The sequence below is a fragment of the Pleurodeles waltl genome, chromosome 3_1 (assembly GCF_031143425.1).
Source record: "Pleurodeles waltl isolate 20211129_DDA chromosome 3_1, aPleWal1.hap1.20221129, whole genome shotgun sequence".
NCBI lineage: Eukaryota > Metazoa > Chordata > Amphibia > Caudata > Salamandridae > Pleurodeles > Pleurodeles waltl.
In genome coordinates, this window is record NC_090440.1 from 1,328,341,041 (window position 1) to 1,328,367,922 (window position 26,882).

Genomic DNA, 26,882 nt, shown 5'->3' on the forward strand with positions numbered 1-26,882 from the left:
ATGTGCCTAATAGATAATGTGCAATATGGTCAGATGTATCAGTCTCGGGTTCTGGTGAAATGTACAAACACCCCTCGAATCGGGCTCATGTTTTATGATGTCAGGTGTGCTTCTAGATGCACTATTAGACCATATTACAGTTCCACGTTATATATTCTCTCGGTATTGCATAGACACACAGATATGTGTGATTCCAAAGGCTGTATACAAAGAAACATAGCATAGGCAAAATGAAGCATGAATAACGTTTTATTCTGAAAGCAGTTAAACTCGAAATAATGGAGTAATTGATGTGAGGGCCAAAAAATGTCAGTAAATGAGGAGTAAAATGAAGAAAGAAACGAATTTGACTTATCAATTATATGAGTTCCACTGCTTTTTTTTTTACACTAAAACGTGTTGATGAATTTGAAGAAATTGATGTGCACTACTCTAAATGAGGAAGCAGTGAGACATTGTGGTGAAACAAATGAAGTTTCTGATGTGCAAACGAAGTGAAGTTAAGGTAGCCTGTTGGAGAACGACCCCGGACTGCGCTCATTATTTACAGTAATCAAAGGTTACTTATGACTCTACGGTACACACACTGTAGATAGGAGCAACATTCTCCCTGTTTATTTGATCACGCGCGGAAAACAAAATGGCTCGTTTTACAAGTGTCCCTCCTCTATTTCAACCACGCAGCCAATGGATAATAGAAACCCGAGCAAGAGTTTAGGAAGGCTGTAGGCCTCGAAGCGATAGAGTTATTAAATGCAACTACACATCAAAATGATTACTTTGCATTTTCCCGTGGAACTTTCCTGCTACCCATTATGTAGAAATTAATAAGTCCTATGGGATTTTTCGCGAGTGAGTAATACCAGGTTTATGCTGTAAAAACTGGAATACTGTCTCGGAAGAACATGGATGCATTACACGGAAATTTATGTTTATGCATTAGATGTCTGCCTAATACCTCACAATTTACACCCCGGGAGATTTATGATTTCCTCTTTTCAGCCTTTTTCTGTTCATGAGCTCCTAATTCTCTAGATCTGCCAGTGCCAGACTGTCTTGCTTATGGCACACTGAAGCAAGCCCGTGGAATGTGAAGTAGGTGTAAATCCATTGTTAATACACGTTGCGGTGGGGCTGCCTTGTTAGCTGCATATTATCTTGCAGTTGTGTACGGCAGATCATTATGACCCGTGTTGAAAGGCCGCCATCTTGCATTGCACAGCCTTTTACTAGTTACCTGTTTGACATTAGTCCCCCCACATGATAATTCCATTACCTCATGATAAACAGCTATAGGATTCAGTTTAGGAAGACATTCACACTGTGTGATTTGCAATCGTCAGCTAGTATTTACATGTTAGAAGATAGCTCATAATGCTGCACAGATTCAGCATTCTAAATATTGAGGTCCATAAATTAAGTGTTGATGAGCCGCAGAATAATACTTAGCTAAACCCACCAAAATGCACATCAGATTGTGAATTATAGTTTTGAAATAGCACTATTAGTATGACAATGCATAATAAATACAGCACATTAGATTGTGTCTGAGTATAACATAAGCCAAGAAACGCTTCACGTTTCGAAACCCTGATATACTGCAACCTTTGTCGTTTTCTTTACAGTAATACTTATTCTGAAATTAGCAGAACATCCTCAGCTTTATGTAGAATGTAAGTGAATACTGGGATCTACAGTCTTGTAGGTTGATGGATTTGTGCTTAATAGTTTATCGCAGTGCTTCCCAAACTTTTTAGAACCACGACCCACTTTTTAGAGCAACACATTTTTGTTACCCATGAGCCTTTGATGGGCGCGAAGAGAGGCAGTTTTTGAAAGTAACTAAATCATTGAGTGCTAGTGCATTGCCATTTACAGACCACGCATTTCCCATTGAAATGGGAACTGATTTTGCACAAAGTTATACTGATAAAACTATATAGCACACAAATCATAATATGTGATAATCCAGCTTTTATTAATATTTATCATTTGTGCATTACCTAGTAAGTGTCTAGATTTTTTTTGATCTTATTAAAATCTGTTTCCAGCATATTTCAGAATCACAGAAAAGTTCTTAATGTGTTCTATCCTAACTGCTGGATGCATACAGTTCATTTACAGGTATTTACGTTTTATTGTGTATTGCAAAAAATAACACTCAACATTGTCACATAATTCACTTTAAAAAATCCTCTCACTTTGCAGTCAGAGGAAGAAAAGTAAACACCAATCCCATGTTAAATAAATAAAGCAGCCTGACATTTGACCTCTGTCTTTGAATCAAAATTTGATGAGCTAACAACAGAACTTATAGGCATCTTTATTTACTGCTCTGACTTTCCCAATCCACTAAAATCAGCTCAGACCCCCCCAGTGTGTCACAACCTTCAGTTTGGGAAAGACTGGTTTATAGTTCATAGGTATGGTATGGATCAAAGATAGCTGGCACCAATAGTTTCTCTGTTGTACTATAAATATTTCATGTACTATGATTAGCCGCCATCAGTAAAAGCAACTCCTGGGATAAAGCTACAGGGAAACAATTATGCAAATTTTAAGAAACGGCATATACGGCAAACTATTTTTTGTAAGTCTCCCAGCTGAACTGTGAAAAACGGGAAAGTAATAAATCAGAAACACTGATTATATTCAAAGTATAATTAAATCCGTAGTCTGCAGCCTTTATCGAGTATCATTTTTTAGACTTGCAGAACGTTGTTTATGATCAAAGCAACTCCCTTAAAAGTAAGGTTATTAAGTCATTGAACTGCAGAGCAACTAAAAAGACGATACTGAACCCCGCAGAATGACCAATAAAATGTATATAGTATTCCTCGTTGGTAACAACAGACTATGGTGTTACGACAATACGGTAGAGTACACCAGAACGTTATTTCTTTATCTGGTTGATAACTCTGCCATTAATAATAAATAATATATTCTATTATCTGATGACACAAGTGTGTATAATAAAGAATGTTTACATACATCTTCAAAGAATTTTATGTTATGAAATTATATGTTCGATGCACACATCCTTGTATAGAATTCATACAAGACATGGTCTCTGACCCTGTTCTTTTCTAAAGTTGAACAGGGCATGGATTATTGCCAATACCTGGTTGTTCTTCACCAGGCCACGTCCTGGATAAGGCCCGTGGCTGCGTCTTGTGTTAAGGACAAGACATAGCTTCTGTGGACAGGATGGAGCCTTTGCCAGTCACTGTGTGGCCTGGCACTGTGCCTTCCATTTATTACGTCCTGCAGCCGTACACTGGGCACTTTGAATAGAAAATATACTGTGATGGGGTCCCCTCTACAGCCAACAGACTATAAACCATAAGTTTTTCTCAGATATCTCTATATAAAGGGTAAATGGACTTTTTGCAGCCTTCCGCACACTACATGGAGTAGTATATAAGTGATATATTACATGGGCATACTATTAACCTGCATCTCAAAGGTGGTTGTACATTGTGAACAGATCATAGCTCACTGAACATTATCGTGCTCTTTGTACAGCATGCCCAAAGCAGGGCAGGCAGTGATGCCGGGTACTTACTGCCAACTAGGCTTCGCCAGCACCCCAACATTGTGTGCATTAAATATACAAGACACATTCTGCTGACATGCCTTATGTGAAATAAGTGCATGAGTTTCAAATTTTTTTTTTAACAAATCCCCCACCCACCCACAACTTCTGTCAGGTGCACCCACTCTTGATTAACTTGCCACAAATTTTCTTTATGCAGTTTTAGTTGCTCATAGTGTATTTCAAAAAAGTTTTTGGGCAGATAAGAGGAAACAAATGATATAGCTCTTCAGACATATCTGTTTCTACTAATTTCACACTCCAGGGGCTCGATTATTAGATCACTTTACTTTTACGCCCCTCCGCAGGAGGAACAATTACAAGAGTTAACAACACACCCCTGATTACTGAGTGCGAGAAAGTACTCATCCCAGAGTTTTCCCCCATTTCATTTTAGCAGGTGAACCCAAAGGGTCAGGTACATACTGAGAAATAAGGATTTCCAGCCAAAAACCCATGTTATTCCACAATTAAACAGGGAAACTTATAATTGGCGATATTATTGCATCTGGGAAAAATCAGAACCCCAAGAGATAAGATTTTATCTGGTGTAATTATTATTACACCAGTCTCCGGTGCACTCATAATTACTGCGTACCTCTCAGGAGCCTCCGCTAGTTTGAATGATGAATCTTTGCTAGATATGCAAATTTATGACTTAAACTATCCTCCTAATGACACATTTTTCTTTGTTTCTGCTGATTCACACCTCAGCACCAAAGTAGGACATGTACCTGTCATCCACGAACCCGCAAATCCAAAATTACAGATCATCACAAACAATCTTACACTGCCCCTTTTACCCAAGTGGCTCATTTTCAAACAGTCACAATCCCAACATGCGAATCCCAGTTTATACACACTACAGCCATAAAAAGATATTTCATTTGGCGCTCCCTGACCTCTCTGCCATTAATTTGTTCTTCAAACTTGGCATAATCATTCTTATGTGCGTGCTATTTGCCAGCTGCACAACAATTAAGCACAATTTGTATTGGGTCCTAATGCCTAGATAAGAGTTCAGTGCATCAGCATGATCATAATTCCAAGTTGTGAGATACTGGCTATGTGCCAGAGTATCAACTACAAAAATGTTTTCTTATATAAATGTCGTGCCCTCTATGCAGTTTACAGAAATATCGCTCGCTCCTTTAGGTATAGAGTTTCAGTTATTTACTCCAATAAGGCAGTAGGGTAGGCGTTGTTTAGGGCACAGTATTTTTGTCAGACAGTATTTAGGCATATTCTGGTAACATAACTGAAATAATCATCAACTGTTTTCCCCTTATGATTCTAGCTAGTCAAACCTCCCAAAGTCTATTTGCAGAAAAGACATAGAAAAAAGACGAACCATGTCGCGTAAAACCGATTTTACATGTTATGCCCCCGAACGTGGAGTGGAAGATTTTTTGGTACCTGCTAACACTTTACCCTGGGGTAATGATATTTAGTATATCTGGTAAAAAACGGCCAATTTAAAAACTGATAAGAACCGATGACATAATCAAGGTGAAGTGTTTCCAAATGACCCAATATATATAATCATGGAAAATTCACAGTTTTCGGTAGGCCTAAGTTAAATTGAATCTCAATCTCTTTGTTGTCACAACTGGCATTGTGTACAATTGTTGCAAGTTTTTGCAGTAGCCACTTGGATGTCATGGAAATGTCAATGTGTGTCCCTTGGGCACCTGAAGCAATAGTATCATCCCTGTCTCTGAAGTGACTCAGACTCTAGGAGTCAACAAGATCTATCATGATGTCTAGTAAGAGGTGTCTGTCCTTATCTCATCTGGCGAGTCAGTGAGATCTATCCAACAATGGCTCCATGGCTAAATTCTAGGCTCCCCCCATTATTACTTTTGTTTGTCTCAAATATAGTGGGTTTAGAATGGAAATCACACGACAAATGATTTCAGAATGGAAACTTCAGTATGTGTAGCAGAAATGTCCACACTTTGTGTTAAGTGATTGTGGAAAAAGTATGAAGGAGGGAGGTAGAGTGTTGCGCAGTGGAGTGTATAATTCCTTCTGAGTCCTTTATATCACTGTGATAGACATAAGGTCATTAGATGGGCTATTCACTGTGTGTGGACATATCTCAAACATTATATCAGATGTTATGATGAGAATTATACAGAAGGCTAACAAACCTGCAACATTTAGGGAAAAAACAAGTGCTATAATCATATAGGCACAACCTAGGAAAACCAAGCCAGTTCTTAGCTCAAGCCAGTTGGTGTATCAATAAACTTTAAACTGGTGAATCGTGACGCACTGAAGGGTCAGTCCTGAGATCACAGCCCAAGGGAAGATCTTTAAGTGACAGTGCAGTTACCATGGACACTTATTGGGAGTTTGCTCTGCCAAGTAAAGCAGCACAAGAATCCATGCCGGAGCTGTCTGCTTCCAGTGCACTAAGTGCCCTAAGTGCACAACCCGGCCCAAAAGCTCAGTATAACCTAATTGAGCAAGCTATCCAGACACAGAAATGGGAAGTCCCCTATCCCCAGTCATAGTGATAAAGGGCAGAGCATGACACCCGAAGACTTCATATGCAATGGCCAGCTCACAGAAGGCAGCCTTCAAGGAAGCTTGGTAAAGCTGACCTTGAAATCACCAATTTCAAAGAAGAATCGTACCAGCCTGTGCTGGGAGGCCTCTCTTGCACAGGAAGAATTAGAAGAGGTCTTCAACAAAGAAGAAGAGGAGCAGCGCTCAACAGAAGGGGTGGGGGGTTCATCTAACACCTGCAGAAACAAGTGCAAATCATTCCTTTACCAACAAGTTGCAAGTATTCAATTCATCACAAAACTGCAGTCTTATGGGCACAAAGGATGCTCGGCTTTTGATAGGAGGGGATGCCTTAAATAAAACTCTAACAGCCATAACCAATGCAATGATTTCCAATACAGACAAACTGGACATTCAAATTCAAATCCTGCAGAGTTTGGCGACCACCACCATGACAATTGAAAACAAATTGGACAGGTTAAATGCGCTCATTAGAATAGCACAAGCGCAAGTGGAGGCCGACAGGGAGCGGGCTAACCAGACCTACCACTGCAGCCCAATCCTGGACAAGTTACAAGAATTGCCGTCAATCATGTCCACAATAGAGAAAGACCTTAAACATGATTCGGAACAGTGGAGAGATGGTAGGCGGCATTCCCCATGCCTACAAGACTCAGAGAAAATGAGCAGCTTACAAGAAGGAATGCCTAAAGAGGCAGCACAGGAAGAAGCCAGCCCAGCACAGATTTCAGGAGAAACAACAAACAAAGAGTTCAAAACAGTGGAAGTACCCTTTATACCTATTCTGTCCAGGAAAAACAAAAAACGTTTAAGGAGAATGCACAATAAAACAGTCATGGGTCAGGAAAAGAAAGACCCACTCATCCCCAGATATAGCAAAGACAGCACACCAATAAGGAAATCTAAGGAAAGTGCAGGAAAAAAAGCTGACAAGGCAGAGCGCATGCCAGTTGGCTGACACTGAGCCTCAGTTCACAACAGGTCAGCTGCCAACTTCACAACGGGGAAATCAATCTTCAAAGGCAGGAGAAAGAGGGAGGAACAGACTCAGCTGTATTCTGGAACCCGGCAGTCCCTGGTTAAATGCAATAGGAGTACTCGAAGGATCACAACAAAATTCTGCAAGGACTGAAATCCACCTGCAGTCAGTACTCCCTGAAACCACCACCCAGACATCATCTTCGGCGACCCAGGATGGAACAAAAACTGATCAAGGAACTGTCCTTAGTTCAGAGGCACTTTCTAAAATAACAAGAAAGGTGGAGTCCCACGAGAAATGTCTCCAACTGGATCAACACAAGACATCCATCCAGGCAACCCTTCCCAGAAGTGCCCCGAGGGTACAAGTGTGCAATCTGGAGACCTCACCCATGTGGGGTCCCTATCTTAGGCCACAAGACCTGTGTGGCCTTATGCGAACCCTTCAGCCAGTCAGTTTAGTATGCACACAACTAATCAGGTGCCTTGCGTGGCAGAGCAAAAGGCAATCATAGACACCGCAATTACATCAGCTCTTCATGCCACAAATGGTCACAAGACAGCAGATAAACACTTGCTGCCCTTAAAAGATAGAGGTGGTTACACCCTAATTTGTCATCTAACATATAAATCCCAGGGTCCGTGAGATTTCCTCAACTGAGGAAACCTCATGAGAATCTGCAAGGCAATCCAAGGTTTGGAACAAATAAGCAGTAAAAATCTCGAATGAATAGCTTTCTTAGCACCAGGGAATTGTGATGTAAACGAGTGCACTGAAGTTTGTTTCAGGGGCAGAGATTGTGCAGTTACTGTTGTTGAAGTCAGAAGTATTCGAAGACTGAGGCGTAGAGCTAGAGGAAGTTAACAGAATAAAATATTAATACTGTCTCATCCCCCACAGAGAAAACAAAAAAAGGGACGCAGTCGTGACAACCAACTCATGGGCAGGCACCAAGAGAACAATTCTTCAGTGCGCAAGGGAGCATCCTCCACCTTCATTATGGGGCCAGAAGATTTCTGAATCTCCATCACATAGGGCCACCCAGGGCCAAGATATTACCAAGAAGTAGATCTGCAAAACAAGGAAGCCAGTAGGCACAAACAGCCCTGACATAGCCCCTCTTTAAAAGGATGGAGCCGGAACCAGCAACGTCAACATAAACCCAACCGCAGGGACTATGTTCAAATGTAAGCAGAGGAATACAGAGGTAATATCTTGGAATATTGCGGGAGCCAGAAAAATCGCTCAAGATCCTAGTTTGGAATCCCTTTTGAGGGACTTTGACATCATCTGCCTGGAGAAAACCTGCAAAGAAACTGAAAATCCGCTAGCTGGGTTCCTGGAATTCCAAAGCCAGGCTGCAAAAGCAAAGCCCAAAGGACACCCAAAAGGAGGCCTTTTAACTTACATAACAACAAGCAAATCTCTTAACGCAAGAAACATCGTCTTGCAACCATCCCACATGTAAGCAGTTATTATTGAAAACTGGTTACTGGATCAGTCTTTTAAGCCCATTATAAAAATAAACATTTATATCAACTCAAATGCAGCACATAAACAACACCTATCAGATACAACAGAAAATGAACTGCTAACCTTAAGAGCCTTGTACGAGAATGCCTCCTGGATCATTACAGCGGACTTTAACTTAAACATGGCCAACCATGGGAAAAGAAGTTGTAGAGAAGACGCTTTCGATCAGAGCCGGAGAATACTGTAACAAGTATCACCCTTTTGGGATATGGATAAATGTGATCACCGCCTAGTAAGAATCCTTGAGGCGCTAGAGTTGAGGGAACTAAACTGCAGATTCCATAAAGACTGCCCAATGAATCCGGCTCATAAGTTAATGAAATATGCATCTACCCTAAACTACACATTTACCTCATCAGCCTTCTTTAAGTATTTCCAAGACTTGAGTATAGAGGTGAGATGCGAAAGCGACCACCACCCACAAATTATGGAAATAGCAAACAACAATCATAATGCAGCGCTGCTGCAGAAGATAGGAGAACAGGACCCTGGAAACCATCTACATCTCATAAAATGGTTCAATCTGTGCTTTGAGAAGTACGAGGCATGGAAAGCCAACATTTCCAACCAAGTGTCCCAGGCGGATATAATCACCATGTGGGAGGCAAGGTTGTCAGCAGTAAGGTAATGTCCCAGTCACCGGCCAAGGCCTTCCCTGCACCAAGCAAAAACATGATGGTTCACATCTACCTTAAGGCAACATCTTAACAAATCAGCCAGACTCCTAAAGAGACAACAGCTGGACAACAGCCACCTCTGTGCCTCTCATGATTTTATAAAGAAATATAAGAAGGCTGTATGGGAAGCAAAGCAGGCCCACAAAGACCAGGAATGGATCATAATCATGGAGGCAACCAAAGATAAGAACAGCCACCCTTTGTGATCAATTGTGAAACAACTGGACCGTTGGGCCACCAGGATCCAAAGCAATGCAGTGCCAGAGGAGAAGTGGGTTGAGCACATTTCAAAGCTCTACAGCAGTAAGGGTGCAGCATAATTAATTTAATTGCGAGTTGAACCCATTGTCTTTGAAATACAAAAGGTTGGGAACAAATTCAACACTGCAGAGAGAGTGGGGTCCCGTTCCAAACGGCCTCCCCACAGGTGTTCTAAAACACAACCCTGTCTTCTGGTTCGGCCAGCTCTGCGACATGGAAAACAAAATTTCAGAATCCTAGATAGGGGCAATTTTTCATCAAATCTACAAGAAGGGCCCCTACGGGAACCCAGACAGCTATTGAATGATCGCACTGCTCGACATTGACATTTGCGGGTCTCCTGCTAGAAGAACTGTAGGTATGGGCAACTAAAGCTTAATCTGATACCCCTGAATCAAACCAGCTTTTGACTCTCGCGAGTACCTCAGACAATCTGACAGCTTTAGCCATGATTGCAGAAAAATATACAAACCGAAATTGGCCTTGTGCACCTGCTTAGTGGACTTATCCAAAGCTTTTGATTCAGTAAAATGGCACAGGTTGTAGAGGAAGCTAGTTAACCTCAACATCCCCCCGGAACTGTTAAAAGGAATACAGCTTGTATACTTTGACAACTCGGCAATGGTAAAAAAGGTAGCGATGGAAGAGTGACCGCTAAAATCCAGATAGATAGAGGAGTCAAGCAAGGTTACGTACTGGCCGCAATGCTTTTCAATCTATACTTGGCAGACTTGTGTACACAATTAAATGCCGCTAGCTTCCATCCTCCCAAACTGGGTAATCAGCCTTTAACATCATTATTATATGCAGACGATATTGTCCTATTGAATCTCTCATGCACAGGCCTGCAAAAAGTACTCTACAGTTTCGATGAGTACTGCAAGACAAACAAGCTGTTGGTAAATTTGGAATAAACCAAGGTAGACAACTTTGGCAAGCACATAATCAAGAAAAAGTATTGGCTCTGAGGGGATCAGTGAGTAGGCAGAAGTAGCAGCTATAAATACCTTGGCGTCTGGCTGCAGGAGCGCTGGTCGCATCGCCTGCACCTAAACATCTTGAAAGCAGGAATGGTATCCCTAATTGCATCCGTACAAGCTCTGTTGATGAAACTTCAAAGTCCAACCTGGAGTCCACTTCTCATGGTGATCAAGGCAAAGTTTTTGCCTTCCCTGGCATATGGTCTGGAAATATTTTCCAACAAGTTTCACAACTTCACGAACATCCCCCTGAGCAAAGTGCTTCGCCTTAATTTCCGTCTTCCACACATCTCATCACCAGCGCAAATCAGGCTGGAATTCGGACTGCAAGACCAAGCATTGGTACAGGATGGGGTGCTCCTCAAATATGCCTCTATGCTAAGGCAGTCACAACCGAATACACTAAAAGCACTGATGTGGGAAGAAATAGGAATGAACATGCCAGAATTCGCAAATTAATGGGCTAAAAGAGTCACCTCAGCAGTAAAGCATTTGCAGGCAGAAGATGTATGGCAAAAGTCCCTACTGCACAAACTCTTCAAGTAATTATTAAATAAACAAATCAAGTGACTTTTGCGGAGCAAGGATATAGGCAAATTTCTAAAGTGACAATTAACACTTTTAAGGCCCCCATATCGTAGCCACATGTGGCAGAAATATTGAAAAGGATGCTAAAAACAAAGGTGCTCTACGTCAGACTAGGACTACTCCCTTCACTGGACACAGCTCCAAAATGGTACAGACCCCCAAACAGTGGGAGATGCAGGCTTTGTGCTTATCACCAGGAAGACTGTCTACCCATTCTTTGTATATAACCTTCACTCTTACCTCGGCAGAAGCTGTATCTCAAAAATATCATCAACTCTAGGTATTAGATCATGCCAGCAGGCAATTCTGTTCTGTCTTAAAGGATTGACACATCAATATGTGGCATGCTTGGCCAAATTCATCTTAAAAGCTGAACACCTCTTAAAGCAGGCGCCGAACAACCAAGAAAGTTGACCGAGCCATCAGCACATGTCCAAATTAAACACTGTCAGCCCCCATTGCATGAAGAACGGACACAGCCCTTCCTCTTAACTGTACTATTTTTACCCAGTCTCCAGACCGGGTAAACTATAATATAATTAGCTCTTCATACGAGTAACCGAAGCAGCACCTTGCTAGATACTGTCTGCCAGCCATCCCCTGAGTTGGCACAAAAGACACCTCTGACGTGTTGCAGTTTTTGTATTTTAGTGCTTCCATTTGGTGCCCAAATATGTTATTAGCAATTTGCGTGAAATGTGGCTTTTATCCGGCTGTTTTATAGTGCTTCTTGCTGACAATGTTTTTTTATGTGGCAATAGCAGTGATTTTTATTAATTGTGCAAATACAGTATTCAGGCTTATATGGTTTGGATGTGTGGTTTTCAGTTGCTGAGGTATCGGTTAAGAATTATCATGTGTGTCTGCAGAGCTGAATCTATAGCCACGCAGTGAAAACATGGCCTACTCCGATAAAACACAAATTTTACAGACACAATAACTGAAATTAAATCTGAGCATATGTCAAATTTACAAGCAAAATATAACTTCTGCTGATCCCACTACTGAACCCCATCTCTATACTTTATGGATTTTAGGTACTTCCAGTTCTGACAACAGCAATGATTTTGGCCCAGCACAAATCTAAGCAATGCCGTGTGTATTTAGTAGTAAACACAGAGTTTTACACAGAATAAGTTACCAAGTCTTTCAAAAATAAAAACATGCAAGCACTAAAAGTCACAATGGTGTGACCATACTTCCAATACTCGGTTTTGTGTAATGGCGTGCAATTGATTTGTTTGTGTTGTGTCTTGCTCCCTCTTGTTTTTTTACTAGCTGGAGCACGCTTTGCTTCAAAGACATGTTGATTAGTGAAAGAAGAGAGACAAGAGCAACTTTCCAATCAGAAACCAATAATTACTGGACTAACATTCCGAGGTGGTTGACTTTTCCCTTGGCACAGAGATGTCATCTCACACTTTGTTCTCCAGGGACTGGTAAAGCTAGCAACAATCCTTTTGCCTAATAGACAGCATTCAATCATATGTTAGAGACTGTAAATCAGATATTGGATTTCAAGGGTCATCAAGGCAATCTTTGTGCCACTTGTCCTACTTCCATCTACCAATCCTACAAAGTACAGGAACTGAGAAGAATGCCAATATTAGGGAACACCTATTCACTTCCTGGATTTGATTTAAGTAGAAATTCTGACCCTTTCAGCGCCACAGCAGCCTAGGACACAGTGAATCATACAATTGTACTGGCACAACTGGAAATGTGAGCTGGTGGTAATTGACAAAGTCCTCTGCTAGAACTATTCTTGACAAAAAGAAGCCAGCAAATTAAAATTGGCTCATTACCGTTGACAATTAAGCACGTTTTATGTTGGGGCCCCATAGGTATCTTCCATCTCCCTTATCATTCAATATTTGCTTTAAATCACTGGTTCAGATGCTAGTAGAACTTAGTGCCTGATTTAGATATTGGCGGACGGGTTACTCTGTCACGAACGTGACAGTTATTCTATCTGCAAAATTACAAATTCCACAGGATATAATACAATCGTAATAAGGTGGATGGGATATCCGTCACATTTGTGACAGAGTAACCCCGCCTGCCAAGATCTAAATCAGGCCCTAAATCTTCAGTTCCAGATGGGTGCAGAGGACATTCAGTTGCACATGCAGTTGATTATTTCAGTAGATCTGAGCAGAAACATCAATAGGTGACTTGTGTTTCATTGGAAGAAGTGCAGCTAACCTTGCCTGAATAGTTTGAAATTTGGGATCTTGAGAGTTGGTGATCCACCAAACAACAGCCTTCCATTTATTTGGCTGCCAAAACTTGCAGCTTTCCTAATCTCTACATGAGCAATATAGAGCCTTGATATAGATCCTTCTTTTCATCATCAAATTACAGTGACAGTGCAAAACACCAAATTTCATGCTGCTCCAGGTACCACACCGCACTGAACTGACCAAGGCTCTGGTGGTCCTGAGACTTCATTACTGCAACATTGCCTATATCAGAGTTCACAAGAAAATGAATGTAACATTATAGAACACACAAAATCAAGCAACAAAGAGAACAATATAATGTGGAGTTGTTTCACCATCTTCGAACATCAGGAAAGTTTGAGTACCAGATACCTCTAGGAGCTTTTTAAACACTACATAACTCACCAAAACATTATAGCTGGCAAAGCCGAACTGATTTCACAAATCAGGTTCAACCGTAAAAAAAAAAACAACAGGCGGAGATCGTTCTGGGTACTGCACTCTGAAATTCACTGTGATCATACCTCAGACAGCAAAATGCCCTGCTAGTGTTAAAGGAAAAAATTAAATGATAGGACTAGCCAAGATCTATATTCACCAAACAGTGACACTGTGAAGTGGCTCCTGTCAGAAGCTAGTGTTTTATGAAATAAATGAATAAAGAAATGAAAAACATGCTAGTATTGACATGTTTTCCGATAGCGTCTACATTTTTAACACATCCTCTTTAATGACATACATATTCCTTCCCTTTCCATTTAAAAAATATTTTTCTTACTTATTTGCTAATTCTGCTTTCACCACCCCTAGCTTCACTCTTTTTATTTGTAAATACCAAGGGGGTTATTCTAACTTTGGAGGAGGTGTTAATCCGTCCCAAAAGTGACGGAAAAGTGACGGATTTACCACCAGCCGTATTACGAGTCCATTATATCCTATGGAACTCGTAATACGGCTGGTGGTATATCCGTCACTTTACCGTCACTTTTGGGACGGATTAACACTCCTCCAAAGTTAGAATAACCCCCCAAATGTTATAAGCAAATACAGTTATGATTGACTCCAGTGTTCACTATATTTTATTTTGTCTAATGTTTAAACAACCACTTTTCTGCACACCATTGGCCCCCTCCAGTCCTGTCACTCAAAACCAATACATATATAACTACTTTATTTGTAATGTCCATTCCTGTGAGTTGCTCCCTGCCACTCTTAATGGTCTCCTCATCCTTGTGCAGTAGCTGGTTATGGTCTGGCTTGACAGCAGATCTGTCGCCAGGCAATCATGCGGGTATCAATAGAGAAGGGCTTTGGCTCTAGCCACACGTTGGGAGCCAGGAGTACATTTTGATTGGACAGAGGTTGTGTGCGTTCGCAAATAAAGTGCACGTCCTCCACCCAGCTCTGATCATTTTATTTATTCAAATGGCTGAGATTGAACTTTCAGGCACACACACACTGTAATACTATTAAATTGTCTTAAATAACTAGATCAATTATGTTGTTTTTCTGTAGTCTCACCACAAATAGGAGGAGGGCAGTCATAAACCTACATGAATGTTTAGCTCTGACTTGACAGTGCAACTGTCATTTGACTTTTTGCCCTACACCAATATTAGTCTACAGTTCTTTGCTTCCACACAACTACATATCCATTCCTGTGCTATTTGCTAGTAATCCTTCACTTTACTATATAATATTCCTTTAAAGCTAGACGTATTGCTATTGCCACTGCTAGTTAGCTAATGGTTGATCCCCTGTTGCGCTTCTCCTTTTAGTATTCACTGACTGTGTAACTGTGCCTCCAGGATTGGACATCTGTTGATCATGGGTGGAATCCTACTCCCCATGATTACTTAACACTGGGGCTTCTTTTACTCCTGGTAGACGCTCCAGCATATTATTTGTGGACCACTGATCCAGATCGATTTTGACTTTTACTTTGTGATACAGACCACAGTGAAAATGTTAATTAAATGCTTCAAGACAGCAACATTTTTACACTTAGCAACATTCCATGTTTAAGCGTGCATTGGCTGGATCACTGTCTTTTGAGCACGGTTACCATCCTCACTCACCCCACTCAACACCTGTCATACAGGCCACACGACAACCAACACTCTTACCAACCATGCAGTCCAAAAGGACGCCCAGACACCTGATGCAAATCGGAGCACTTCACCACCCCATCCGGGCATTAAACTCTATAGTTTTATATTGTATGGTTCTTAATTGTTGACATAGTCGTACTGACCCAACTTTGTTTCTAAAGTGGCTTAGATTTCTTAATTTTAAAAAGAACCACATTTATCGGCAATATTGGGGATGCACAAGAAGATTTGCCTGTACACTGGAACATGTTTTGTAGCAGCTGTGATTCCAGTGTTTTCTTCGTAATAATCACATTTTAGATCCAAGCAAAAACAATGTGGTTTTCAAGTAGGGTCCACGGACCAGCAACAAAGCTTGTGTCTTAGAGTGGAGTAAATTTCTTCAACCAACCATCAGCACAAACAATATTTTTCACATTGTGTAAGACGGTCAAAGCACTGATGTCATGGTCCATGCTAGGTTGTGATTGTGATATTTTATCATCCAGAACAATTTTAATTTATATATTTGAGCATATATAATGGATTGTAGATTGAGAGATATACAAAGGAAACCTAACAATGGTGAATGGGCTCCATATTGGCTGTAGTTTTACAACAGTATGGCATTTGAATGATGTGATACCATGAAAGCATCTTACTAAGTACTCTTGACAGTTGAACAGCATTTGTTTTTGTGGTGTTTCTATACAATTGCGTGCCAGCATTTCCTTTTGAAGGTGAAGTAACCACTCCGGGTAATGACTGTAACATTGGAAATGCCTCCTTTTCATGTGTTCAGCATTGGTGAACAAGGCATGCAGCCGTGTTCCATTGCTGGGTTATCCCAATTAAATACATTGTTGTACATTTATTTACATGTGAATCATTTTCTTGAAAATTTTACATGACTTCGGCCCTTATGAGTATTAGTCACCACTGGCATAGTAAATATGGTAAACTACTGAAAGCATGAAGATGTGATAAATTGAGCCTACAGGTCATTCAGTGCCTGCATTTACAGATATTGAATCACTGTCTTCACTTCAATAACTTTATTCATCATCAACACCATTCTTGGATCAATCTACATATAACAATATTTCATCAAGTGATGTCAAACTAGAATGACCCTGTTCATTTATAAGTGAAAATATAATTTACAAATGGAAGGGAACATTGCACAATCAATTTCTCATCTGTTTCTGTAAGATTGTTAAATTTAATGTCCAAGAATATTAAAGCTGTAAATTGTAATTTCCTTTATAGGTTATATCATTCATAAGACAATGCAGGCAGGATTATAAACGATAATGTATCGGCCTGCCCTATATGTATAGCCATGAGTTATTTAACTAGATAATCATCTCTCTTTCATTAATTTTACAATTTTTCCATTGGGTAAAATTGCTTAGGTCGTTATTGTGGCTTTAAGAGTCACACACAATCACCCCGTCCCCCAAAAGAATGACCTACTCATATGGCTCTGAAATGTTTTTGTGATAATGGCTCTTCAGGGCTGTCATACATATTTTCTTTGACCAAGGCATAAAATCTGTTATAGCTATTCAAGATGTGATTGAGATGGTCACTTTACATTTTTTAATATTGAAGAAAGTACCAATGTAAAAAGCAAATTTTGATCACAACAGTTGTAAAATTTAAGGGGAGCACTAACCCTTCTGTAATATTGTACTATGTAAAGATAATAAGAAGTCACAGGTGCAGATTTCAAAGCCGGTAAGTTAAATACGTTATATTGAAGTATGAGTTACAGAAGGAGCAGATTAGGAATGGTGATTCATTTTCCTTTCTGACTTCAAAGGCTTGGAATCAGCTTCCTCTCGAACTTCGGACCCTGGGTCCTGAATTACTGTTTCATAAAAACTTAAAAACTTTGCTGTTCTTGTCTCAGTAACTGAAGTGATTGTTTAGTTTCATTTGACCCGCAGTCTTCAGCGCACTGACACTCCTAGAAGTAGTGCACTGTACAAAATATTCCCATTAATTCATTCATCTCAAAAGTGGTTCAATTAAAGGCCCGAGTTTATGACTTTTTGGAACTTTATAAATACAGCATGATACCTTGGTAGAATATGAAATTCGGGATGTCTCTGTTCTCCTCCACATAATTATTTTTTTATTTTATCTGTTAACTCAAGATTTTAGTTGTATTGGGGTTTTGCCATATTTTGAAATGGTGATTTTTCTGAGGCCCATTCGATTATCTCTATTTGCCGCCTGCAGTGTTAGTATGGTTTTCTACAAATCAGTATCTAAACTGAGCTGGTAGCTTCTAGTGCTCGACACTGGCGGTTATTTCTCTGCCCTGGCACTAACAGCCACCACATAGTGGCCCAGTCTGTCTAATTTTGAAATGAGCAAACATCAGTGTTTATATTGTCACCGCTGGCAGTGGCAAGGAGTGGGGCGGGCTGCCGTGGCCTCCTGCAAAAGGCCCTGACACTTGCGTCTTCTACAAAGTAGTACTGCTACAAGTCCTGTAATGGACAATACCGTATACACCCGGGACAAAGTCAACCGGGTTGCCAAACCAAGACTAGGTACGACACATTCTGTCAGCATGCATGCAGTTTGCAATCTCAGCCAAGACCTCTGCTCCGGCGTCATTTTGTCAGCAGGGTGGAGACTCCATATTAGGAGAGTGGCCGCAAGAGGACAGTGTGCTTGAAGCGCCATCTTTTGAATCACCGTCAAAAACTTCCCAGGTCAGGGTAAACATTCGGGGCATGAGATTACGTAGGGTGTGGCACCTCTTGTTTACAATGAAACTGATGCTGGGCCGGCAGACATATCTGAAAACTGAGAAAAGTTTCAGCTGAAACCACAAACACAGACTTTGGCTCAACCAAATTCCTTTTCGTTCTTCTTTGGCGCCTACATAAATGTAAGAGATATTAAGTGATCCGAGCTAGCAAGATTACAAGTGTCAACTCTCCTTTAAACTTATCAGTCAAACAGCGCTGCTGTTTACGTAAGTCATGAGTTTTATTGTATTTGCAATTAAGCAGATCAGGCCTAATGCACTCCGAAAGCCCTGATAATTAGTAGACAGATTAATATGGGGAAATGGCACCCGTTTAACAGACCTTCCAAGCAAAACGGAAATAAAGAGCTTCGTGTATAATTGAACAGCGTGCGAATATTAATGCACAAAATCCTGAGACTCCCAAGCTCCCTAATGCAATTATTTTCCATTCACATTAATTGTTCTTAACAGATGACATTAATGACTTTGCGTTAAAATGAGCACAACGAAGGGCTGTGCAAGATCAATGCTGTTTCGAATTAGGGTCAGCTTTACAATCATGCACTTCGTGCATAGCGTCTGCTAAGTATAACAAGGTTAACATTTCGATTGCTTTGCAAATGCTGCCTTTATGACTCTTTTTACGCCTCTCCTCCCTTGGTCACCTCATTGAGCCCTTGATTTATATTGTCCAGAACATCATTCTTACTGTTGCATTATGAATTATCACCTAGGCCTAAAACACATGGAAAGGCCACCCTTTTGATTATAAAAGTTTGTGTCGTTTTTAGGTCTTGCCTATGCACAAATGCAGAATTGCTTGCAAGACATTTTGTTAGCTTACGGGAGGGGGGAGGGGTAGAGTCCATCTATTGTTTACCATTGGTTGTCTTAGTTGTCACTCTCATTTATTTTGCTTCTGTCTTGTCACCACCTGCCTGTCTTCTTCATTTCCTCTTTGTCCCTTTCACCCACCCCGGAGCGTAGCCCAACTATAGCATCCTTTCATGCTTGTGCTTTTGAGCAAATTTTTTCTTTTACTGGAAGTACTCCTTCAGAGTAAATGTGTTGGCAGGCCATCTCAATCAAGTGCTTTTACGTCCTGTGTCACTCTCTCACCCAGGTGCTTTTGTCCTCCTCCCGTTCTAAGTTGTTTTTTGCCCACCCTTACTGTCCTGTTCCTCTGCATAATGTTGATTGCCCTCTTCCACCCCTCTATGTGAGTTTGCTTGGCCCCTTCCATCTTCCCATCCCTCTCCTAGATATTGCTTGCCCACTACCACCTCTCTTCATGACGTTGCTTGTAACCCCCCACCCTCATGTCCCTCTCTGTGATGCTGCTTGGCACTCCAACACTCCTGTCCCTCTCTGTGATTTTGCTTGTCCCCCCAAGCCCTCTCTGAAAAGATGCTTGCCCCTTCCCAGCTTACGATCCCTCTCCATTCTGTTGCTTGCCCCCTCCCATACTCCAGTCCTGCTCGGTGTTGTGTGTCTGCTCACACCCCTCTATGAGATGTTGTTTGTGCCCCCCACCACTCTCCTTGTTGTTTCTTGTCCCCTACACCCTCACCCCCTTGACGTTGCTTGCATACTCTCGCCCCTGTCCATGTTTATTCTTGCCCCCTCTCACCCTTTCATTCCTCTCTGTAATGTTGTTTGCACACTGACACCATCCTGCCCCCTCCATGTGCTGCTAGTTCCCTCCCACCACTCTCTGTGATGTTACTTGTCCCCTTCTAGCACTCTCAGTGTTGTTGCTTGCCTCCCCACCCTCTCACCCCCATGATTCTGCTTGCATCCTCTTGCTTTTGCATCCACCCACTCTCTCATACTTCTCTTTGATATCGCTTAACCCCTTCCATCCTCCAGGCCCTCTCTGTGTTGTTGCCTGCTCTCGCCCATCCTCCCGTCCCTCTCAGTGATGATGCAATCCCCTCCTGATCCATGTTGTTTCCCATCTCCTCCCACGCTGCTGTACTATCTGTCATGTTGCTTGCCTACTCCCGTCTCATTACTTGCCCCCTCCGATCCCATTGCTTGCCCAGTCTTCTCCATCCCAAGTTGTAGCTTCACCCATAACCAGAGTCGCTTCCCACCGGAAAAACGCTCTACATCGCGGCTGTGTCATAGCTCTTTTTTCTAACTTTCAGATTGCCCTGTCACACCTTCTCATCTGCCTCCATGTTGTTACTTGTCCTCTCCCACTCTCCTGTATCTCTCAGTGATGTTGCTTTTCTCTTCCCACACCTTCTCCTTGTTGTTTGCCCTCATCCTTTTCCACCTCTTTGTGTTGCTCCTTTCCTCTAGTGCCATTCTACATGTTGTTTTTTGCACCCTCCCATCTCTCTCAGTGATGTTGCTTGTCCTCTCCCACCCCTCTGTGATATTGCTTGTCCCCGCCCACCTCTCGCATTGTTGTTGCTTTCCCCTCCCACCCTTTCTCCCCACTCAGTCTTGTTGCTTTCTCCTCTCGCCTCTCTCAGTGTTGTTCCTTGGAATTCCCAACCTTCTATTCCTTCGTGTGATGTTGCTTGCCCCTTAACTCCTCCCAGCCACTCTCCATATGCTTCTTGCCCCTCCTCCCCCTTTCCATCATGTTGCTTGTCCCCTTTCACCCCTCTCTGGGTTGTTGCTTGTCCTCTCCCATCCAACCATCTCTCTCCATGATGTTGCTTTTGTCCTCCCGCCCCACTCCTTGTACTTGGTTATCCCCCCCTACCCTCCCGCTCCCCTCTGTGATGCTGCTTGTCCCCCCGACCCATTGTTTTCCCCCTCCCATCCAATTGCTTACCCCCTCCCATACGACGTTGTAGCTTGCCCCCACCACCATCCTTTCCCACCAGAACAAAAGCTCTGTGATGCAGCCAGCATTGGCCGTGTCATAAGACTTTTTTTTCCTAACTTTCAGCTTGTTGCCGCTTACTCTGCCATCCCTCATCCCTCTCTGTGATGTTGATTTCCCCTTCTGCCCTCCTGTCTCTCTCTGTGATTGTGCTACCCCCTTCTGTCCCCTTGCTTGCTCCCTCCTACATTGTTGCATGCTCCCTTCTGGCCCGTCCAGCGTTGTTGCTTCTCTGCACTAAGCCTTGTGTCCTGCCAGAAAAAAGTGCTATGTTAAGGCCAGAAAACTAGTTGCGTACTAGTGCTTTTTTTTAACTGCGATGCTGTACAGCCATTGACAAAGAGAATTGCTTGAATACTCGCAACCTATTTGTTTTACCATTGCTTGTTAAGTTTGAGGTTTAAAAGCACAACTGACAAACAGACCTATTGCTCACAATGTGTATAGAGTGGACTTTAGGTCTGCCCCTTTCAACCACAGTCTAAAAGAGTCCAGACTCCACTCAAGTGCTTCCACGGAGCTGCTTGAGGGACTTCTTTACAAATTAACAACTCTCTATATACAGCAACACATTTACCCGAGGTCTATTGGTTTTGCCAATGCTTGTTTCAGAAGTAGGCCCTTATCCCCTTCACAATCTTGGGTCTGAGTCACAACTTTTTTGCGCTCCTTAGTTGAACACAAGTGTGCCTATAAAGCCAACCATAGGAGTAACTTCCCCTTCAGATTCAAATGATCCGCAGGGTGACATTTTGTTTTCTTCTTTCTGTTTTAATCGTTCTTACCGTACAGCTATAGGGACAAATGCCGTCAGTCAATGCACATAAAATAATTAAATTGAATATGAAGGATTTTCAGATGAGAACAATTTAATTATCCATTTTTTTTTTCAAGAAACTGCATTCCCGAATCTTAGACCTCTCGTCGGTGGATCTGCTGACCGAGGTGGAAAGAAACAGGAGCTTGAGGCAGCTGCGGAGCGATTTTCGGAGTCATGTGAGTTTTCTCGCTGTTTGGAGCCTTTTTCAGTAAATTTTGTATCATCAGTGCCGAGTGACGTCATGAGCTGTTACGTTGGTCACCTTGAAACATTTCAGTGGCAGAAAACATGTCTCCCTTTTATCATTTAGACTTGTGATAGCTCGATATTCTGTCTCGTCTTGATACAGTAAGCAGAACACGCCACTCTGGACAAGGAGAGCATAAATCTCGGCAATGTCCTCAAGATACTGTTTTGGTTATCGATTACATCTCATGGTCTCTGAGAAATGGATGAGGAGCTTTATATTATAGTTCGTGCGCCATATAATTCATCTTACATTTATGATATATTATGTATGAGTCTTTAAAAATTCATGTGTTGAGCAGTGTTTTCAAAAGGGGTGGGTTTGTGCTTGTAAGACAACTTGTGACCAGAGTGACTTTAATATCTGACTCACTGGAGAAACAGGACAATGAAATACAGAAACGTGTAAAACAAAGCTAAGCAAGTAAGAGTGTAAAGCGTTAGTTCTTTAGAGTAGTGGTACATTAGTAAAAGCACCGCTTCGAAAAACCTTCAATTGAAATATTTACATATACCACCAGAACTTTTGTAATTAAATGGATCAATCCAGCCAGCTATAGATACAGCGTGAACTGTTGTAGTCTATACTTCTGCCATTGAGCATTAAAACAAAATATATATAACTACACATTCTTGGGCAAAATTTACCTTGTTCTCAAACACGGGGGTCACTGTCAGACAATGTCTGTTATGTTGTGAGTGCAGAGCAACAGCCCCCTTCAGTGCAACCCCAAAGTGTCATTTAGATGCATATGGTAGCAGAGTATCATGGACTAAATGTCTGACCAAAATATTGTGTTCTAAATATAATTTAGTCCCATTGGAGTTCATGTAAAATTTTCACCCAACACAACAATATATTTGGAAACAATATTTAGGACACAAATTCATGTCAGGAAATATTTTTATGAGTGTTATCCTGACATACATTCATGGCGCACTATTTGGACATACAACCATGGGACCTTATTCTGACATGCTGCCTGTGCAAGTGGCCATTTTATACATGTGCATATGAGTAGCTCTACTCCTAGAGCACCTTGATAGAAAAGCAGTCTCACATGTCTGTCTTAGGGTGTGAAAGGGGACTCTGAGGTTTCATGCAAGGGTGAGTGCAGTCTCTCACTGCACCAACCTCGTTCTGGGGCATTGTGGTCCTCTCAATCCGTGGGTGCAAGCGTACCTGGACAGACTGAGACATTTCAGGAACCTGGTCTAGCTTTGATTGGAGGCCAAGACTCATCTCCCCAGTTAAAATGCCAAAATTTTCCTGAAGCCATTCTTGTCTCTCCTAAGCCTCACATAGTGAGGTGGTTGCAAGAGGTAAATCTCCATTTGGGTGTATATATCCCGTTTACAGATATTCATTGATATGTATAGTGCTCCACTGTTGATAGATATTCATTGATATGTATAGAGCTCCACTGAAATAAAGGTCACACTTAGGCCACTTCAGTAATACCAAACAGCAGGGATAGCACTATAAGTACTGTTTGTGTAGGCTGTAATATGGCCCTACATCTCTAGTACTTTGTCTTTGGCAAGGAACTTGCCCCTGCCGCTAAACCCTCCAGGGCAAGCATTTTGAGACTGCACCCTCTCTGTGCATGGGGCGAGGGATTAGCGAGTAATGAACAGTCGGCAGGCCCTAGTCATCCACTTCTGAAGTTGCTCCAAAGAGGTATTCAGAATGTAGACCAGTTCCTTGTTGGTTTTCTTTCTGCATGTTTCTAGGAATTTGCCTGTGCCCCCACTTTCCATAGTAGGGACATGTACTAATGTAGTGAAACCAGTAATACCATTATTTCCACAGGGATTTCTGTGCAAGTGAGGGAACTCCCCTGTCTTAGAATGTCAGCAGCAGAGCTCTGGCTCACACACACTGGTGGGATATTGTTGTTTGTATTGTACAGTTTTAGTGGTGTTTCAAAATATGAACACCTAAAGTATAATGGGGCGGTTTATGTTTTGCTAAGGGCATGGGTCACAGATGTGGCTTAAAACTGTCCATCAGATTCTTCATCACACTCTGGACAAAAGCGGGTCCCACACATGTTTTTCTTTCTTCTTTTGACATCAGTTAAGTTGTGATTCAAATATACGATCTGTTAGACCTTGCATCCTTGACGTGGTTTCCCCTGTCTGTTTGCCTCTGCCTCCTATGTTTTGACTGTGTGCTGGACTCTGTTTTTTATACTCTGGGCACTTTACGCCTGTTGACCATTGTTAAAGTGCAAGTGGTCTTGTGTAAATTATATGAGTAATGGGCTTTTCCATGATTGGTATATTTGATTTACTAGTAAGTCCCTAGTAAAGTGCATTACAGGTGCCCATGGCCTGTAAATCAAATGCTACTAGTGGGCCTGCAGCACTGATTGTGCCACCCACATGAGTAACCCTATAGACATGGCTCAGACATGATCCTGCAGTGTCTGTGTGTACAGTTTTAAACTTCCAGTTCGTCTTGGCAAGCGTACCCACTTGCCAGGCCTAAACCGTCCCTTTTTATACATGTAAGGCACGCCTAAGGGAGTCCCTAGGTAGCCCCATGGGCAGGGCGCAGTGTATGTTAAAGGTGGGACATGTGCTGATGTGTTTTACATGTCCTAACAGTGAAATACTGCCAAATTCGATTTTCACTGTTGCAAGTCCTATCTCTAGCATAACTAACATAGAGGCTGCCTTTAAATATCTTTAATGTGTAATTTCCCTTTGAGAGCAGATAGAAATTTGGAGTTTGGGGTCTCTGAACACATCTGTTAGTGAAGTTGGTTTTTAGATTGTTAGTTTGAAAATGACACTTTTAGAAAGTGGGCATTTTCTTGCTTGAACCATTCTGGGACTCTGTCTGTTTGTGGATTCCCTGTCTGGGTGAGACTGACAGTTGGGCTGTTTGTGCATCTCTTCTAGACAGTGACACAAAGGGAGCTGGGGTGTAGCCTGCATATCCTTATGAGCCATCTGTTCTAGAGTGGAGGGAGGAGTGGTCACTTACACCTGAATGGGCTGTGCCTGCCCTCACACAATGCAGTCTCCAATCCCCTGGTGTGTGCGGGGGCCTGGCCTGGGGAAGGCAGGATCTTGTGGACAACAGAGACTTTCTTTTGAAGTTTGCCTACTTCAAAGGCAGCGTTCCACACTATTTTGTTCACAGAGCTAACGTCTTTCAGCTCATGGCTTAAATGCATTGCACCATGCCAATGTCTTGATGATGATGTATTTTGAGTATGAGAATGCTGTTCACCTATGTCTTCGCATGGGCTTTGAGACATTATACCAACAAGCATGCAATGTCTGGCTTCATTGATTCCATTGAAGCGTTATTTATTTAATGACTAGTGATTTTATAACACTGACGTGCACACAGATGCCACCTGACAGCACAGAGATTTGAGTAGAGGAGATACGAAAGAAAATTAACACTGTTGAGAAGAAAAGTCATTTCCTGTAATTGAGTCTCCATTGTGGGGATGTCTGATAGAATATTGAAGACATCTTTGATAGAATATCGAAGACAAAATCTTTTATACAGAATATTGTGTCCAAAATATCAAGAAGATAAGTGCAAATAGGTAAGTATAAATTTAGTATTCTGAGCTTCACATCTATGTACATGGTCGGACTGGGAGGGTGGGAGGCTTGATGTGAGCCTTTTTTTTCCCTCCAGTGTTCGGGCCTGCTCTGCTGTTCTAAACTTGAGAGGCTGCAGCAGCCCCTTCACAACACTGCACAGATTTTCGCAGCCCATTGTCAGCTATATAATGACAGTGGGCGAGCCCTCGCGGTCAGGACATGTGGTAGGTGCACTTCCTCCACCCTGCCCTTAGGGCATGACAGGGAGGCTTCGCCACAGGAGATGCTGCTTCTTAGAGGCAGAGTTTTCACTCGCCTTGGAAGGGGAAGTGGTGGGGCCAATAAACGGAGTACTGCTTTTGTCCACGCAGTGGATGGCCACGCTAACACTCCCATTCATGGTGGCGAGGCGTCCTTGATGCTCTACCAATCTCCTGTCTCAAACCCAGAATTTAACGGGAAAGCGACCTCCTGTCTTTCCTGTCTTCTGCAGATTTAGCACTTAATGTAGATGTTTGTCAGCAGATGCCCTTGGCTGCATGTTTCCTGGCCCTCAATGCCACAGCAGTGCGGCCTTTAAATTGCCCTAGTCAAAAGAAGGCCCCACAGAAAGTGTTGCTACTTTTCAAAGAGATCAAGCGTTCTCGTGTACTACTTCCAGAAAAAAACAACGGAACTGTAAGTTTTTATTCCTCGTTTAATCAATAAGAAAGCACTGTGATTAACATGATATCTGGTGGGATGTATTGATATAACAAGGATACCAGGAATTATGCAGCAGTGGGGGGCCTAATTGTGTGGCAAGGTTGCGTAAATTATATGGTAAAAAAGGCATATTATGCGGCGTAATGTGGCAGATTTTATGATAGTACTACTTCATTATTTTGTCATTTTTACTGTCTGGGCATTGGCTGCACCTCATTACTACAAAGTAACACTTAAATATGGAAATAAGCAACAGAGAGGTAAGCAGCCAAGCATTGCAGAGGGCTTTCTACTGCAAGTCAACAAGTGTTCTTGCATTTTATGGAACCTTTGAACAGTTTGAGCTGGAAACAAAGTTTCTTTTTGTTAACATTTGTGGATTATGCAACAAATGTTGAGTCATGTGGCAAATGAAGCAAATCAATATGCGAATAGGTCTCCAGCCGCACTGTAGTGAATCCTAGTT

At 41.9% G+C, this 26,882-nt stretch overlaps 1 protein-coding gene across 3 annotated transcripts in view; it reads left to right on the plus strand.

Moving 5' to 3' along the window:
* NCKAP5 (NCK associated protein 5) overlaps nucleotides 1-26,882 on the plus strand; it is a 671,283-nt gene that overhangs the window by 523,538 nt on the left and 120,863 nt on the right. For all 3 annotated transcript variants that reach the window (XR_011201523.1, XM_069224677.1, XM_069224678.1), the window contains exon 9: nucleotides 21,967-22,068. Coding sequence is in view for 2 of the 3 variants with exons in the window: in XM_069224677.1 (XP_069080778.1) it covers nucleotides 21,967-22,068 (102 nt within the window). In the remaining variant the exon portion in view is untranslated. The remainder of the gene's footprint in view (nucleotides 1-21,966; nucleotides 22,069-26,882) is intronic.